Source organism: Pteropus alecto, unplaced genomic scaffold (genome assembly GCF_000325575.1).
Source record: "Pteropus alecto unplaced genomic scaffold, ASM32557v1 scaffold125, whole genome shotgun sequence".
Taxonomy (NCBI): Eukaryota; Metazoa; Chordata; class Mammalia; order Chiroptera; family Pteropodidae; genus Pteropus; species Pteropus alecto.
This window is the reverse complement of record NW_006436888.1, coordinates 4,020,888-4,040,025: the sequence shown is the minus strand read 5'-3', so window position 1 is coordinate 4,040,025 and position 19,138 is coordinate 4,020,888. Positions and strand designations below refer to the sequence as shown.

Sequence of the window (19,138 nt, the reverse complement as noted above, 5' to 3'; positions counted from 1 at the left end):
GAGATGTTGTCAAATTCAATTATGTAAACTTTTAATAAATCTCTTATTAAATATATTTAAACACATTTGGAGCTCTAACACTAAGAGGTTACATATAAAGCATTTTGTTAAATAATAGCTATTTTAGAAAAGTTTGGGAAAGAATTATGAGACTTTTACCATAATAATTAAAATATATTCAGGATAACTAAAATAAATATATGCAGAAATAATTAAATTATATGTAAAAATGTATCAGTAATCACAAATATAATATGTCAAAAACTTAATTCTTGATTTAAACTAATTGAATTTACATTTATTTATTTATTTGTTTGTTTGTTTGTTTGTTTTTAGGTGAGGCAACCCTTGGGTGACCTCACAGATTGCAAGGACCTTGTCAGCTTACAATCCCTTATTTTTTATTTTTTTATGCCTACAGCAGCTGGTCTTCCTAGGTGGTCTCCCATCCAAGTACTAATCAGGCCCGACTCTGCTTAGCTTCCGAGATCAGACGGGATCGGGCTTGTTCAGGGTAGGATGGCCGTAGACACTTTTCAGCTTTTTTAAAACAGACAAGTCTATAGTGAATATTTCTGCACATGTCCCCTTGTGCATGTGTGATTCTTTATTATAGATTCAAAAAAAGGGGACTGTTAACTGGGCACCTTACCAAAATGCCTGTCTCATTCCTTTTTTTTTCCCAAAAGATCTCAGCTGGGAGGGAAGTAGATGGATCATAACCACCAATCCTGAAAACAGAGAAAATTCGCTTGACAATTGGCAGGTGGCCCAAGGTGGTACGGCACTTCTATGTTTTCAAAGGAAAATTGCTTAAGTCTGAAGCAGTGGAGGAACTGGGGCAAGCTGCAGTCTGACCGGGTTGTTGCTTGTAACCTCCTTTCTTCCATCTAAGAAAGCAAAGGATGCCAGAGTCAGCAAGTTGGCTCCTCCTTCCACAGGGTTGCCAGGGCCTGCTTTGTTCCCTGGCCAGAACACCACTGTTTCAACACTGCAGCTGGGTGTCTTTGCAAATTGCAGCACAAAGTTGAATCAGATAAAGTAGTGCCCAGGGTTTAGTTTCAAAGCATTTTGAGTCATAGGTAAAAACCTTCAAAGGTCCATCTCCATTCCTAAGTTGAAAGAACTCCTTGCCTATGTCATCACGAAAGGACAGAACACTTTTCACTTTAAGTTGAAGAGGTGTATTCTGGGTTTGCTGTTGCTGCATCATGAGGCCTCTCCCAGGAAGCAGAGGGATGAAGCACCTGTGACCTGGAGCCAGTCAGAGTCTCAACATTTACTTCACCTCCCAGATCCTCAGTCCTCAGTTTTCTTGCCTTGAAATGGGGGTAAACATATCTCGTGCCTGCAGGTGTGCGTCTGACCTTATGCGGTGCAAGTGAGCTGACATAGGTAAAACATGCCGAATCTGTGTGAGTCATGATTAGGTTATCTGCTGTTGATCAGACAGAGTTATGGGGGTGCTGTTCATGAGCCCTTGGTGGAGATAACAAGTTGCTTTTTTTGTTGAGGAACCCTCTATTCAAAGAAGGTCTAGAATTACTCCCTTTGAGATATTGCTGCCCCAACGTCCCAAATACACTTCTCTAATATAGAGAAAGGGATGGATTTTGTTACTAAAATAGACTTGCTTCAGCTACATAAAGAAGAAAGGATCAAACATTTATCGATCCTTTATATGTGACAGGCATTTTACAAAGTGCTTCATACGTATCATCTCACTAAATTCTCATAATCTTATGAACTATGTGATACTTACTCCCAAATTATAGATTAGGAAACCAAGGCTGACTTGGCCAAGAAAGTTGATGAGAGGTAGAACAGGAAATTGAAGCCAAGTGCATCTGAGTTCCAAGTCCACCACCCACCCCCGTTCGGTTGCCTGTGCAATAACCCCAAGCTGATCTGCCATCTTTAAGAAGTGTTTCTAGGCTATACTGGACCAGGAGAGGAGAAGTCAATTCATCCTTCACCTCTCAAGTCTCATTTTAGGCACAATCTGCTCCACTAAGCCTCTCTATATCCAGAATGTTAGATCCTCCTCCTGTGGGCTTGCAGAATATGCTGTAGACCCTCTAGCACAGCACTGGGCAGGCAGGATTGTGATTATACCGTGACCAAAAATGTCTACCCCTAAATTGGGTTAAAGTGATCCCTAATTTCTAATGTCCACAGGTGACTGGAAAAGCAAATGGCAATCATCTCTGGAGGAACATAATATCATCTTAGGCCTTTCATTAATTTTGTAAATAGTTTTTCAGATACCAGGCATGTGAGAAGAGATAACAACAGGAACCCACAGAAACAGAAGGAAAAAAACGGATAAAAAGGAGACGAAGACTGTAAAATAGCTCCGTTTACTATGTCCAAAGAGATAAAATCTATATAAACAGATTTCTAAATACAATCTACATAAATGTAATCTTTAAATCTATAGATTTATAAATCTATAAATTTGAAATTTTGGAAGGCAAAAGTGGTAATCTGAAAAAGTAGATGGTAAAAAATTAAAAATTAGGAACTGTAAAACATGACATCGTGTGTGTATATATACATATATATATGTGTGAATATATATATACACACATATATATACACATATATATAAAATGTATATGAATCAAACAGAAATTTTAGAACTGAAAAATGCAACAAATCGAATTAAATATTTAGTGAATGGGTTTAATTTCACATTAGACACATTTGAGAGAAGACATATGAACTGGGATATAGGTCGGAAGAAACTTCAGAATCAAGCACAGAGAGACAGAAGTATAGCAAATACAGAAAAGGGAGCAAGAGGCATGAAGATTTGGTGAGAGGGCACAGCAAACACCTAACTGGCACCCAAGAACATAAGGAGAAAGAATGCAGAAGCAATATTTAAAATATAATGGTGGAGAATTGAAAGATTGAAAATAATGGAAAGATTAAGTATTAAAAAGCATTTTTATACTTTTTTAATCTTTGAAAAATCTTTTTAGGTTTTTTAAATATCTTTTGGGTCAAATCCCTAAAGTGTAAAATAATCACACAACAGAAGGGATCGACAATACCACATTTTGGCTCTTAGAAAAGACTGATGAAACATCCGATGAGACTGAAAAAGAAAAAAACAGAGAGAGAGAGAGAGAAAGCACAATTAGCAAATACCAGGAATAAAAAGGGACCTCAGTACAGATCCTGGAGGCATTTAAAAGATAATAAGAAGACATTATGAACAACATATGCCAAAAAATTGAAAATTTAGTTGCAATGAGTAAATTTCTAGAAAAACACAACCTATGGAGCTGACACTAAAGGAAGGAGGAAATCTGATCAGTTAATGAAAGATAGTGAATTAAAATGGAAAGCCTTCCGACAAAACGGAATGGAAATCTCCTGGTCCAGATGCTTTGAGTTACTTAATATTCGAAGAAAAAAATAACGTTAATTATACATAAACTGACCTAGAGATGATAAAAAGCAGTATTCCCTTTCGATGAGGCTAACTTAGTAATAAATTCCTACAGGGACATTGGAAAAGAAAATTACAGGCCATAAAAATCTTACTCATGGATATAGGGACAAAAATTTTTCTAAAAAATATTTAGCCAACTGAATCCAGCAATCTATGAAAAAGGTAATATATCATGACAAGTTGGGTTTATAACAGAAATGCGAGATCAGTTTAACTTTATAGAATTAATCAATGTAATTTATGGCATTGATAGATTCAGTGAAACTATGTGATTATCTTACTAGATGCAAAAAACAAAACATTTATGAAAAGACTCTCAGCGCATTTGCATAATAATGAAACACTGAACTTTTTTTCCTTTGATATCAGAAACAGGACAAGAGTTATTCACCATCATTTTTATCCAACATTGTACTGGGTTGTAGCCAATGCAAAAAGACAATAAAACTGATAAGGATAGAAAAGGAGTTAATAATTGCAGATGCTATGATCCTACATGTAGATTCTCAAAGAATCTACAGAGAAATTATTATAATTAACGAGTACATGAAGTTGATGGATATAACGTTATTGTTTATAAAAAATCAACTGCATTTTAAAATATAGGCCAAAATCAGTTTGAAAATGAAACAAAAATAATCCATTTAAGTAGCACAAAATATAAAATACATAGGAACAGAAAGTATCAAGAGAGTGAAAAGACAACTCACAGAATGAGAGAAAACATTCGAGTATTTTTTATCCAGAATATATAAATAATTCCTACGACGCAACCACAAAAGTCCCAGACAACCCAATTAAAAAAATGGGCAAAGAACTTGAATAGATGTTTCCCTAAAGAAGATAGACGAATAGTCAATAAACACATGAAGAGATGCTCAACATTATTAGGGAAATGCAAATCAAAGCTACACTATAATATTACCTACAATTTGATATCACTTCATACTCATTAGGACGGTCTATTATCCAAAATGAAAAATAAAAATGCTGGCGAGGATATGGAGAAATAGGAACTCTTGGGCAATGCTGGTGAAAACGTAAAATGGTGTGGACACCGGAAAACAATTTTGTGGTGACAATTCTACTCCTAGGCATATACTCAAAAGATTGATTGATATCTGTACACTAATGGCCACAGCAGCATTAGTAACAAGAGCCGAAAGGTGAAAACGATCCAAGTGTCCACCAACAGATGAATGGATAAAGAAGTGCAGTATGTACGTATAATGCAATGTTATTATTCAGCCATTATTCTTTCTGAAAAAAGAATTTCCGAATGAAATTCTGACACAGGCTACAACGTGGATGGACCTTGAAAACATTATGCTGAGGGAAAGAAGCCAGATGTAAAAAGGCAAATACTGTATGATTCCACTCATATGAGATACCTAGGATGGGCAAATTTATCAAGATAGAAAGTAAAATAGTAGATCCCAGGGCCTGGGGGAAGAAAGAGTGGGGAGTTACTGCTTAATAGGTATGACTTGTTGTTTGGGATGATGGGAAGTTCTAGAAAGTGTGGAGAAATAGAAACATCGATGCACTGATATGCACTGATGCACTATTTGTGAAATTGATACATTGACAAATAGTGTAGCATTAGCAAAGTCAAAGACACACGTACCCTATGACCCAGCATTTCCACTCCCTGGTATATATCCTAGAGCCAAGGTTCCCTGGGAGATCCCCACACTTCTTTCAGGGCACCTGATGCAGGCCTAAACCTCTGAGCTCTGCTCACCATCTGTCTGTAGCAGCAGCACCAGACCCTGTAGCCTTGCTTGCTACAAATGAATACATTTGATTTCCAGTAGGTAACTCAGAGAAAGTATTTTTCCAACGGCCTTTAAACAGAACTAGAGGAACTCTAGAAAACTCTTTGTTTCATCTTGAAACTAACCGTGTGATGGGGAAAGGACATGGACAATATACCACAAAGCAGAACAAGCCTCTGTTTGGCAAGGACGGCAGTCCGGGCAAAGCTGTAGCCAGGAAGAGGGGCTGTCCTTGCATTCAAAGCTCAGGGGAGCCATGCGTTCTATGTAGCTTCATTCTTTAGAACTTTTTATTGTAAAATATAACACAAACATGAAAAAGTACATTAAAATAAATGAATTATGGTAAAACGAAGCCCCACAAAACCAGCATGTAGGTCAAGAAATAAAACATTGCCAGCACCCCAGAAGGTCTCCACATGCCTCCTCCCACTCCAGCGTGACTTCTGTAGCAATCACATCTTTGTTTTTCTTTATATGTTTAGCACTGAAGGATGCCTTCTTAAACGTGAATACACAGTTTTGCCTGTTTGTGGTCTCTGTATAAATGGACTCCTGTAGCATATATTCATTTGAGTCTGGTTTCTTTTTCGACATGGTTAATTATATTAGGATTCACCTACGTCGCATGTAGCTGTTTCTGCTATGACTTTTCTGTACACAGTACATGTCTCCTGGTGCTCATTGCTGACAAGCATGTAAGGGCTAGGAAGCCAACAAGCTCCACAGTGGTTTTCTAAAATTCTACTTTTAGCTTGAAAGCGGAGAGTTTTAAAAATGAAATTCCATTTTTATTTGAAGGAAAAACTGGGAAACGAACGCTGGATATTCAAACTGGAACGCTTGGCAGACATCCTCTTGAAAATGAGTGAAGTTAATCTGTCACTCCAAAGAAAGCAATGGACAGTAGTTGTTGCCGATGACAAAATGTTGAGCTGCTTCTTGTTCTTCTTGTTCTTCCTTCTTCCTTCTTCCTATTCCTCTTTCTCTCCTCCTCCTCCTTCTTTTCCTCCTCCTTCTTCTACATTTTAAACCTTTATTTTAAACCTTTATTTTCATCTAGATTTGAAATTCACATTGACACCATATGTACATTTCAGCTTCTTAAAGTATAGGCTAGCTAGTTTGAGGTTTTCTCTCTACGTCCTTATTTTTTAAATTATTTCTTTTAAGTATACGGTACATTGGTTAGACATTTACATAGTTTACAAAACGTGTCCCCCGGATTACTCTATCATCCTTAAGGCTCTACACATAGCCATTACATTACTGCTGACTGGGTTCTGCTTCTTTAACTTCACCATATGTTATAGGCATCATTGTATGTCAATATTTTTAAATAGCTAGAGAGTAATTTGTTATATGGATGTACCACCATTTATTGAACCAGCCCCTCGCTGATAGATATTTAGGTCATTCCTGATTTTTTTTTTTTGCTTAGTGAGTAAGCAAGATCATGGACTCTATCACTGAGCTTTGTAGCGGGTAGGCCCCTGGTTTACTCATTGATGCATTGTAGCTCCAGCTCAGTGTCCAAGATGTAGCAGGTGCTCGACAAAATGATTGTGAGATGAACACATGTTGTATCAGTTCGAGCACAAAGATAGGATTCTTCCTGGAAACTCCTTAGGCAAAGGGGCAGACAGACGGTGTGCTGAGCCCAGTGGTTTAGGCCCGAATCGAAGTATATACAAATCCCAGCTCTCTCACATGTATGACTTTAGGTAGCTATTAATCTTTTTTTGCTTCAGCGTCCTCATCTATAAAATGAATACAATAATGGCACTAGCTTCATTAGGGTTGCTGTGAGGATTGAACAATGAATACATGTAAATGTCCCAGTATGGTCCCAGCACATCAGCACTCATTAACTAGTAGAATGTGATCATCTCAACTCACCCTAGTTGTAAATATGCAGCAAAAATGATGTCTCTCATGGGGTGACAACACAGGATCCAGGTCTTTCTGGCCCTTGCTTTTATCGTTGTTGTTGATTTTATTTGTTTTTGTAGGGGTCAATTTTGCTCTTGAAGAATCAGCTGTTCCCTTAAGGAGAGTATTTATACTCAGAGTCTATCACCATGGAGACGGTCAACACTAGGGAATCCAAGATCACGTCACCTCTCCCTGGAGACTGAAAGTGAACTCTCGAGGCCCCTTTATGCTGTGAAGTTGGCAGGGTGTCACCCTCAGAAGAGTGGCTGTGAGGAAAAAAGCCACCTCAAATTCAGCAACCTCATAACATCTCCCTGCCCCCCAAACCTTAAACTGTGTCAAGTCAAAGAAACCTGAGGTGAACCCTCACCATGCAGTTTTTGACTGCGGTGAGCCCACAGTCGTTCTATACTCCAAGCTGGAAGACTGAGGCCAAGTATTCAACCAGAGTGCTCACTGGAAACTGGGTGGAAGAGAGGAGGAAGGTAAGGAAAGAGAGAAGGTAGACAGAGGGCTCAGAGGGAGGACTGGCAGGGAGGGGTAGGACTGAGGTCATTACTATTTTCAAATCAAGGGCCATAGATGGTTGCATCTTAAGAATGTGGCATTAGGGTCTCTGTGCTCTACATAGGGGAGTTATATTCAAGCAATCATCAAGGTCCCCATTGTATCTTGAAAACACCATAGAACATTAGGCAATATAGTTTTGACCCATAATACTATTTTCAGTGGACTGTTTCTAGGCATCTGATGGTCCCTGCCCCTAATTCTTCTGCACCTTGATTTGAAGAATGTCTGCTCTCCCTTACCTGGCCCTTTCCAGAACGTGGTACCTGCCGAGGCAGGCTTAACAGTCCCTGAACTGAAGTCTGGGGAGGAACTGCTTATTCTCTGACACTTGGTCCACAACCTTGCCCTTCCTGTGCAGTTCAGTTTTTACTTTCAAACACAATAAATTAGTTTTTGGTATCCCATGTACTTTAAAGGACATTACAAAATACTTAGCTTGAATTGGCCTACTTAAAACTAAATATCTTCATTTGTGGCAATCAAGACTTAGCCACTTAAATTTTTGCAGAGACATCTAGATAACCTCATGTCTTCTTGGGAAATGGGCAAGGAAATGAGGGTGAACTAGTTCTAGTTCTCTTCTGAGAACTAGAAAAGGCTGTTTTTATAGAGGACATTTGCTTTCACCACCCCTCTGGACAGACATGGCCTATAGCCATTGTTAGATCTGATTGCATTTGGCCTTGTGTGGAAAGCTGGGTGTGTCAGTTCCAAGGGCAAGAAGGACTGTCCCACTAACCCCTTCAGGATCCTGTGGGCAAGGCAGTACCCAGGGATATTATGGGCTGGTCCTCCACCTAGGGGAGATTGCATAAAAAAAATAAGTTCGAGTGATGTAAGAAATGTGGCAGATTAAGAAACTCCAGGTCCTTGTTTTTCCAAGGAAACATTTAAAAATTACTATCACCTAGCTAAAATAACTATGTAGGAACTCTGGAAAAACACTCAAAGATCTACAGTAGCCAATCAAATGCCCAGTTGAGAAAAAGCCCCTTTCAAAATGGTAGGAAATTCCATGGTATTTTTACTCCCCCTCCCCCGCATTTCCTCCCCATCACAGCACAGAGCCACATGTGAGAAGCAGGGCCAGACTCCCTCTCTCCACCCCAGAGGGCATAGAGAAACATTTTCACCTGCCCGGGGGCTGCCTGAGGGACTGATTGCTGTTTTGCATAACTCACAACTCAGATAGGGAAAAGTGGTATAGTTCATATTTCAGGCTAAGAAAAGCTGTGAAAAGCAGTGGTAGCCACAGCTAGGAAAAGCTGCCAGGGGACTACAGACCTAAACATGACTGAGGCAAGAGATTACAGGGAGAGAAATATGACAGAACATCTAAAGCCCTGAGAAGCAGCAGAGAAGAGACTCTGGGAAATTAAAGCATTTTTAAAGAAGCCATGTATATAGAGAAAACGCACACACACACACACACACACACACACCCAGGCAAGAGGCATGCTCAGAGAAGTCCTGAGAAGAACGTAAACCTTCACACCAGGCTAATTCCAAGGCTCAGAACCTGCCCTGCTGGTTAGTAGAGATCTTCTTTTAAGTGGAGCAAAGTTTAAGTTGCAAAGACTAGGAGATGTGACTGTTTTTTCAAATGCCCAATGTTTACCAAAATATCATAAGGTATACAAAGGCACAGGAAAACGTGGCCCATTTAGGAAAAAAATAAAGTGGTAGAAACTGTTCCGGAAGAAACATAGGCATCAGAAGTATCTGACAAAAACTTTAAAACAGCTGTCTTATACTTAAAGAGTTGAAAGAAAACATGGACAAAGAACTATGGCTGACCCTTGAACAATATGTTAGGGGTGTTGACCCCCTGGCCCCTCCCCTACCCCGTTCAGTCATAAATCCATGTATAACTTTTGACTCCTCCAAAACTTAACTGTTAATAGCCTACTGTTGACCAGAAGCCTTACTGATAACATAAACTGTCAATTAACATGTATTTTGTATGATATATGTGTAGACATAATATTCTTACAATAAAGCAAGTTAGAGAATGTAAAATGTTATTAAGAAAATCATAAGGAAGAGGAAATATATTTACAGTACTTATTAAAATCATAAACAATACTAATATCATAAAAAAAATCACATGTAAGTAGACCCATGCAGTTCAAACTCGTGTTGTTCAAGGGTCAAAGGATATCAGGGAAATAATATATGAATAAAGCAAGAAAATCAATAAAAAGATGGAAATTATGAAAAGGGATTAAACAGGAATTACGGAGCTGAAAAGTACAATAACTAAATGGAAAAAATTCGCTAGAGGCATCCAACAGTAGATCTGAACAGGCAGAAGAAAGATTCAGAAAACCTGAAGACAGATCATTTCAAATTATTGAGTCTGAAGAGCAAAAAGAAAAAAGGTTGAAGAAAAGTAAACAGAGCTTAAGGACTTATGGGACACCATCAAGCTGACCAATACACACTTTGTGGGAGAAAAGAGACAATGAAAGGGGCAGAGAGGTTATTTGAAGAAATAATGGCTGAAAACTTCCTAAAGTTGAAGAAAAGACATAGATCTACAAATATAAGAAGCTTAATAAATTCCAATAGAATAAATCCAAAGAGACCACCTCAGAGACACATTATAACCAAACTGTTGAAAGTCAAAGACAGAGAGAATCTGGAAAGCAGCAAGAGAAAAATGACTCATCACATATGAAAAGCCTTTCTAAGATTATCAGCAGATTTCTCATTAGAAACCTTGCATGCCAGAAGGCACTGGGGTGATATATTTAAAATGTTCAACAAACAAACAAACAAGCAAACAAACAAACACTATCCACTGAGAATACTATAGCAGCCAGCAAAACTGTCTTTCGAAAATGAAGGACACAAATGAAAACATCCCCAGATAAACAAAAGCTGAGGGAATTCATTACCACTAGACTTGCCCTACAAAAAAATGCTAATGGGAGTCCTTGAAGTTAAAATGAAGCAATGCTAGACAGTAACGCAGAGCCATATGAAAATATAAAGTCTTCTGGTAAAGATAAATACATGGACAAAGATAAAAACCACTATTCCCATAATTTTGGTTTGGAACTCCACTATTTTCTACAGGATTTAAAAAACAAATGCATAAAAATAATTATAAATCTATTTTGATGGGTACACAATATATCAATCTGTCATCAATAACATGAAGTGAAAGAGGGTGGAGCTGTACAGGAGTAGAATTTTTATATATGAATTAAGTCGAATTGATATCAACTTAAAATATATTGTTATAACTTTAGAATATTATATGTAATACTTATGGTAACTACAAAAATATTTCTAGAAAAGACACAAAAGGAAATGAGAAGGAAATAAAAATGTACCACTACAAAAAAATCAACCAAACCCAAAGAAAGACAGTAATGGAGGAAATCAGGGAAAGAAAAACCCTGTAAGACACAGAAAAAAAGATAACAAAATGTCAAAAGTAAGTCCTTCCCTAACAGTAATTACTTTATATGTAAGTATATTAAACTCTCAATCAAAAGACATAGATTGGCAGAATAGGGGAATGAAAACAGTATCCAACTGTATGCTGTCTACGAGAATGTCTTTAAATTTAAGACTGTGCATAGGTTGAAAGTGAAAGGATAGAAAAAGATATCCCATGCAAATAGTAACTGAAAGTGGAGTGACAATACTAACATCATAAAAAATAGAATTTAAGTCAAGAAATGTTAAAAAAATGTTATAATATGTATTGAGGAAAAGGTCATGAAGAAATAGAAAATCTGCATAGACCTGTAACTAGTAAGGAAATTAAATTAGTAATCAAAACCTCTCAAAAAATAAAAACCCAGGAATAGATGGCTTCACGGGTGAATTCTACTTAGCTTTTAACTACCTTAACATAATAAAGATCATATTTGAAAAGCCCACAGCTAACATCAGAACCAATGGTAAAAGACCAAAAGATTTTCCTCTAAGACAAGATACCTTCTCTTGCCACTTCTTTTCAACATTGTATTAAAAGTTCCAGCCATAGCAATTAGGCAAGAAAAAGAAAGAAAAGGCAAAGGTATCGGAAAGGAAGAAGTAAAGTCATCTGTTTGCAAATGACATGATCCTATATGTACCAAACCCTAAAGACAACACACACACACACACACACACACACACACACACAAACTGTTAAAACTAATAAACAAATTCAGCAAAGTAGCAGATTATAAAATCAACATCACCAATCACTTGCATTTTTATATACTAACAATGAACAATCTAAAAAGGAAATTAAGGAAACAATTCTTCTATTTATAATAGCATCAAAAAGAATAAAATACATAGGAATAAGTGTAACCAAGAAGGTAAAAAATTTGTGCACTAAAAACTTAAAACCATTATTGAAGAAATAAAAGAAGACAGCAATAAATGGAAAGATATCCTGTGTTCATGGATTGAAAGACTTAATATTGGTAAAATATCAATAATACTCAAAACTATCTATTCAATGCAATCTCTATGATTTTCTTACGCAGAAATTTAAAAATCCACCCTAAAATTCATTAGGAATCTCAAGAGACTCTGGATAGCCAGACAAATCTTGAAAATAAGAACAAAGTTGGAGGATTCACATTCTCTGATTCGAACTTATTACAAAGCTATAATAATCAAAATAGTGGGATACTTGTATAATGGCAGACATGTAAACCAATGAAATAGAATAAAGAGTCCAGAAATAAACTCTCACATATCTGATCAGATGATTTTAACAAGGGTGCCAAGACCATTCAATGGAGAAAGGACAGTCTTTTCAACAAATGGTGTTGGGAAAACTATATATCCACATGCAAAAGAATAAAGTTGGATCCTTACCTTGTACCATATGTAAATATTAATTCAAAATGAGTCAAAGACCTAGATGAAGACCTAAAACTATAAAACTCTTAGAAGAAAACATAGGATACTAAATTTGGCAATGATTTCTTGGATATAACACCAAAAACATGGGCGACAAAAGAAAAAATAGATAAATAGAACTTCATTGAAATTAGAAACTTTAATGCATCCAAGAACACAATCAACAGAACAAAAAAGCGGCACATGAAATGGGAGAAAACATTTACAAATCTTATATGTGATAAAGGAATAATATTCAGAGTACATAAAGAACTCCTACAACCCAACAACAACAAAAACACCCCAATTAAAAGTTGATAAAGAACTTGAACAGACATTTCTTCAAAGAAGATAGACAAATGGACGACAAGCACATGAAAAGATGCTCAACATCATTAATCATCGGGGAAAAGCAAATCAAAACTATAACGAGATATCACTTCACACCCATTGGAATGGCTATTAGAAAAAGAAAAACAGGAAATAACAAGTGTTGGTGGAGATGTGGGGTTGGTGGAGATGTTGGTGGAGGATGTGGAGAAACCGGAATCCTTGTGCCTTGTTGGTGGGAATGTAGAGTAGTACAGCCATTGTGGTAGACAGTTTGTCAGTTCCTCAAAAAATTAAACATAGAATTACCATACGACCTAGCCATTCCACTTCTGGGTATACACTCTAAGTCATTGAAAGTGGGATCTTGAAGAGAAATATTTGTACATCCACATTCATAGCAGCATTATTCACAGAAGCCAAAAGGTAGAAGCAATCCAACGACAGATGAATGGATAAGCAAAATGTGGCGTATACATACAATGGAATATTATTCAGCTTTCGAAAGGACAAAAATTCTGACATATGCTACAACTTGGATGAATCTCGAGAACACGATGCTAAGTGAAATAAGCCAGTCACAAAAAGACAAATACCATGTGATTCCAGTTGCATGAGGCACCTTGAGACATAATGCCACTGAAGTGTACGCTTAAAAATGATTAAGATGAAAAATTTTGTTATGGGTATATCACCACAATAAATTTTAAAAATATCGATCAGAAAACATAATGTAATGGGGGAAAAGAGTGAGTTGGGGACAATGAGGGACAAAGAAGAACAAGAAAGGGAGGAGGCAAGCGGTGGGCAGGAGCACGGAGAGAGAAGACGAGACAGGAAGCAGGTAGAGACCGCGAGGCGCGATCAGGTGACACCAACAACAGCTTTCCCACGGGGGCTTGGATGGCGGGGCGCCACGTTTCTGAGCACACTTCCTTTCAAATACTAGAAGCTGGGAGGGTGAGATTAAGCCTGTATTACGCAGGATGCCCTGGGGTCTGTATTGCCCCTTTTCCTGCCCAGATTCCAATGGCCCAGAAGGTGAGGGCTTGCAGCAGAAGTTTGCGAAGGGACATCCAGAAGCTGTCTTGAATATCTGATCTTTTCCAGTTCACCAAAGCCACAGAGAAAACCCCCCAGTGCATTCACAGGAAAGACTACGTCCCCTTCCCCGGCCACAGACCGGACCAGATCTCCAGGTGGTATGGGAAGAGGAGAATTGAGGTAAGAGGGAGTGGGGGTCCCACACTTGGGCTGGGCCCCTCCCCAAGCCTCAGGAGACCCCACCGGCCACCTTCTTCTGGGCCCAGTTCCCTTTAGGGAACGCAGAAGGTAGTCTCGTGAATACCCTCCCAGTCTGGGGGCTGAGAATAGCATTCGCCCTTATTGACCTGTTCGGCAGAGGTCTGTCCACTCTCAAGCTGGGAGCACTTTCCAGCATCGTTTCCCTGCTTCCTCCACACACATCCAACAGGACCCAGGCTACGGCTGTGGGAAACACACACAGACACACACGCGCACACACACACACACCCCGTGTGGCTAGTATTGAATTAAGGTGACTACAGTGGGGAATCACATAAGCTGCTCCGGTAGCAAGTAGTGGTGATGTTTCGATGACAGCGTTTTGTGTCATCTCTGCCCCAGCTTCCTGTTCTTTTGAATAGAAAGTCGAAGACCATTCGGCAATCTTTCACCGACTGGGCGGTCATGCATTTTGTTGATCCAGGCCTCCGAGCAGGGAGCAGGGCACAGCAACCTCAGGACACCCTCTCCCACCTTCTAATCCCACACGTGCCTGAACTCAGGGTGGGGGCAGGAAGGCATAGAATGAGGAGTGGACGTCTGTCAGAATGGGAGCATTTCGGAATTGATTTTCAGATCAAAGTGTCTCGTCTAGAGCCGTGTAGCTGGTTGGGAAGTAACTAAGCAGGTGGCTGCTCTGCAAACCAAGCAGAGAGCTCTCAGACCTCGTCATCATTTGCTGGGGCTGAGTCTCCGTCTTCTGCCTTTGGGGATTTGTGTCAGGATAAACCTCCAGAATTTCAGTTCTGCGCTGGCACCCCGGGGCCGTGCTGGCATCTCTGGTGGGTGCTGGCATCTCCAGGCCGTACTGGAAGCCCTGGACCACGCCGACATCCTCGGACCATGCTCTGGCACTGCAACTTTGCCAATAGTGTGCACCGAAGATGCACGTGGATTTCAATATGAGGAAGTAAAAATTAGAACCCACGATCCAAGGCTTCCGGGCAGCAGCCGTCTGGGTACAATGAGGCATTTAGCATCATCCTCAATACACACTAAGTGCCTTTGCTTAAAGACCTTTGGACCCATTACAGACCCTGATGAAGAGATAACCACACATACATACGGTCTGGCTAAAATTAAGACACACCCTCCACTCCAATGCACACATGAAATAGAACCAAGCAATTGGATATCCGTTCTTAACAGCTCTGTTCAAATGGCCTATTTGTGTGGCTGCTTCTGCCCCCAAAGCTCTTCTTAGTGCTTCGTTCTGCACCCCGCCCCGCCTCCCCCAGGACAGCTTCCCTTTTCATCTGCCATCCCTCCTCCTCTTCTCCCTTCTTAGGCGAGGGCTGATGGGCTCTTCCAAATGACCTTGCATAGAGGAGGTTATCATTCCCCAGGGAAGACCCCTTCCTGTGCTTTTCTGCAGGCAGCTGTATTAATCAGGTTTTTTGATGCTTTGCTATCTTAGGGGCCTGGCTAATGCTGGACAGACTGCCCCCCAGGGCTACCTGATTCCTAGAGACAGGAAATGACTTGCCTGTCCCCATGTCTTTCAGATGCAAACCAACCAATCCAGAACCTATGTCTCCAACCACCTCCTTTAACTCACACACCAAGCCAACATCCACCTGCCTTTAATCACTCCAGGGCCAGGTAGCCATAACTGGAGGCACTTGTACACCTGTAGGACCCAGAGTCTGCTGAAATTATTCAAACCGTGCAATCCTAAACTTCTCAAATTTGCCTATCCTGCCTCGCCCATTCCTTCCCTTGGAAAACGCTAGAAGGCTCTGGGCTATGTTCTCTCTTCCTTCTGCCTTCTGCCTGACAGCGGCGCTTCCCCACGTGGCCCTGTGTCGTGCGGCATGACCCTTCCTCTTGAGATCTTACGGTCTTCTTTCAAAGGCAGTTGTCTCTGTGTATGCCCCCTGACCATACCTGATCAAAACAAAAATCCTGGGAACGTAATCAAGACAGCAGGGCTGTGCCCCCAACCAAGAGAAACAGTAAGAATTCCTCTTGGCCTCTCCCCTTTTCTCCCCAGGACTCCCCTTGGTTGATGGGAACCTCTTTGACTTGCTTTCCCTGGCATTGGCAAAACTCTGGGCATCTGGTGGTGGAGATCTTGGGAACCCCTGCTTCATGTCTGCGCCCAGCCTCCCGTCTCCCTCTGGCTTTGTGATCTGACTTATTTATGGAACCACCACTTGAAATATTAGATGCAGGCGGCATTTCCAGACCGCAGCAGACACAGACCTCCCTTTCTGCCCCAAACAAGAGAACGAGCATGGGAATCAACATTATCTTCCCCTGTAAATCAGCCCTGTCCACCAGGATTTTCAGCCAAGGCCAAGAGGATTTTCTTAGGAAAAGCACTGATTCAGGCAAAGGTCCCACAGTAGGGAGAACATGGCTTTCTTCTCTCTGTAAATAACTCGCCACCAAAGAGTCCCCGAGTTTCCAGCTGAGGTTGCTGTAAATCCTTTGCAGGAGAAAGCAATTTACGGAGCGTTCTCTGGCTCTTCCCATGGTAACTGATTGAAATACAAGGCGCATACGTCAGGCTCGGTATTGAACATCTTTTACTTGCCGTGGAAATAGGCACTTGAATAGATGAGACTTGAGACAAATGTTGGATAGATGAGACTTGAGACAAATGGAAGAGTGTAATTTCAGATCATGAGGTCGTGCCATGAGATGGTGCTGACTCTTCCCATTCAGCTGGATGTCCTGACTTTCATGTTAATGTGTCCCCCTAGCTCATTCTGGGGATGAATCGACTTGGCATAGGCTGGGGGCCACTCACACAGAGCACTGACTGCAGCTAAGCTGGGAAGCGTATTTGAAGGTGAGTTGCGTCGGGTGGGACACACAATTGTGTCCCCATTTGGTGGCCCTGAGAGCCACGCTTGCCACCCATCCGTGGAGGGTCCCGTCCATCAGCAGCACAGACCTCCGTGGCGGGCAGCTTCCGTCTCGGCCCACGGCCAGGCGGTGCCCTCTGATGGGTAACATGCCCACTGTGTCTGTCCTCCCAGGGGCTCCCGTACAAACACCTGATCACTCACCACCAGGAGTCTGCGCATCGCCACCTCATCAGCACGTACGACGACCACTACAACCGGCACGATTATAACCCAGGCCTGCCCCCGTGCCGCACCTGGAGTGGACACAAGTTGCAGTGGCTCCCAGAGAAAGCCGACTTCCCCCTTCTGGGTATTTTTATCATCCAGGGTTTCCCCCTGTACTGGGCTGTAAGGGGTCCACACCTGCACAGGGCTGGCGTGTGCCCTGCTCACGCGGAAGGATGCGCACGGGGAACCCCAGCTCCAGGGGAGCACTAGAATGAGATGGTGGGGAAGAGTCCTATCTGCCCCCCAGAGCTGCCACCTGCTCTCTCGTCTGGGGCGAGGCTGGCTGTGTGATGGCGCCCTTGGCTGTGCACTGAGGCGGCAGGTTTACCTGGCCCACAGGTGGCAGGAGCGACATCACTGCACACTCGTATCAGTCATCCACCCTGTAAATCGTGACTACGTCCCAGGTACTGTGCCTTGATGTGGCATCCGGAGACACAGCAGTGACAAATAGGAAGGAATTCCTGCCCTCAGGGGGTTGTCATCCCAGTGGGGAGATAGATTAGACATTGTTAATGAGTCAGAGAACTTAAGATCTAGTAAGTAAGAAAATTTTGGACCGGGATGTGTACTACGAAGAAAACAGATAATGACTAGAAAGGGAGATGGGTCTGCGTGGACATCCCCGGGGTGGACCGATGAGGGAGACGGGTCTGCGTGGACATCCCCGGGGTGGACCGATGAGGGAGACGGGTCTGCGTGGACATCCCCGGGGTGGACCGATGAGGGAGACGGGTCTGCGTGGACATCCCCGGGGTGGACCGATGAGGGAGACGGGTCTGCGTGGACATCCCCGGGGTGGACCGATGAGGGAGACGGGTCTGCGTGGACACCCTCTGGGTCTTTACTGTGGAGGCTGAAATGAGAACTGTGTGGGGACCAGCGGAAGGCGTAGAGGAAGACCCCCGAGGGCTCGCAGGCCACAGTAAGGAGCGAGGGCTTTGTCCTGCTCCTCCTGCGGTACCAAGACTTCGAAGGGCCGTCTTAGGAGAGCGCTTTGATCTGATTTACATTCCAAGCTACCTTCATCCTTTGCATGCTTCCCTCTGTAGTCCTATCCTTCACTGCAAAGGGACATAGGTCAGAGAGTGAGCTGCTTGTCACTCTGCATTACTTTCGCCAGGGTTTCTCTTAGAGAGCTGTCTCATAAGCTCATAGTGCTCTCTTCTCTATTGGGGGGGACAGTTCCCTAGGAGCCGGCGAGACCAACCTCAACCAGGTCGAGGGGCTGGCTTTGCTGAGGCCTCTCTAGCTGTGCCTGGTCCCTCCTGAGTACACAGGGAGCAGGCCCCACCCTGAGGCTCTCCTGCAAGCCTCTCCCCTCCAGTGCACTGCCAGCTGAGGTCCCCGATAACACAGCCTGGGGAAACCGCCAGGGTCCCCGCCACCCGCTTCTGGCCTGTTCACCCAGTCCCTGCTCTCCCTTGCAGCTCCCCCTACAAACTATGGCCTCTACGAGCAGCTGAAGCAGAGATGGCTCGCAGGCAAGGCTGGCCTGAGAGAGAGCGTTTACACTTCGTCCTACCCCAGACCACCGCTGTGCGCTCTGTCCCCGCGGGAGCACGCCATCCCCGTCCCTCCCCCTCGCTTGCAACCTGTCCCGCACTTCTGAGAACTGCCACCCCACGGGCAGCACAGGCAGAACCAACTGGAGACCCACTGCTCTATTGGACCTGCCAGACAGCAGGAGGCTGCACATACACCCCGAGGTTTAAATCTGGCCCATTGAGGGGCCCTTAGAATCATGGTCTGTGTTTTACGATTCCCGCCCCTCCCCCACACCCACAGAGTCCTTCGTTTTCCATCCGACAATTAAA

At 42.1% G+C, this 19,138-nt stretch overlaps 1 protein-coding gene and 1 pseudogene across 1 annotated transcript; one reads left to right on the top strand and one right to left on the bottom strand.

Annotated features, from left to right (window-relative positions):
* Nucleotides 1–412: 412 nt before the first annotated feature.
* LOC112481837 lies at nucleotides 413–531 on the bottom strand (annotated as a pseudogene).
* Nucleotides 532–7,547: 7,016 nt separating this feature from the next.
* On the top strand, nucleotides 7,548–18,933 carry CUNH1orf158 (chromosome unknown C1orf158 homolog). The gene is made up of 4 exons (XM_006914425.1): nucleotides 7,548–7,661; nucleotides 14,044–14,157; nucleotides 17,226–17,403; nucleotides 18,752–18,933. The coding sequence occupies exons 1-4, from the start codon at nucleotides 7,548–7,550 to the stop codon at nucleotides 18,931–18,933; spliced, it is 588 nt and encodes a 195-aa protein (XP_006914487.1).
* Nucleotides 18,934–19,138: the final 205 nt, after the last annotated feature.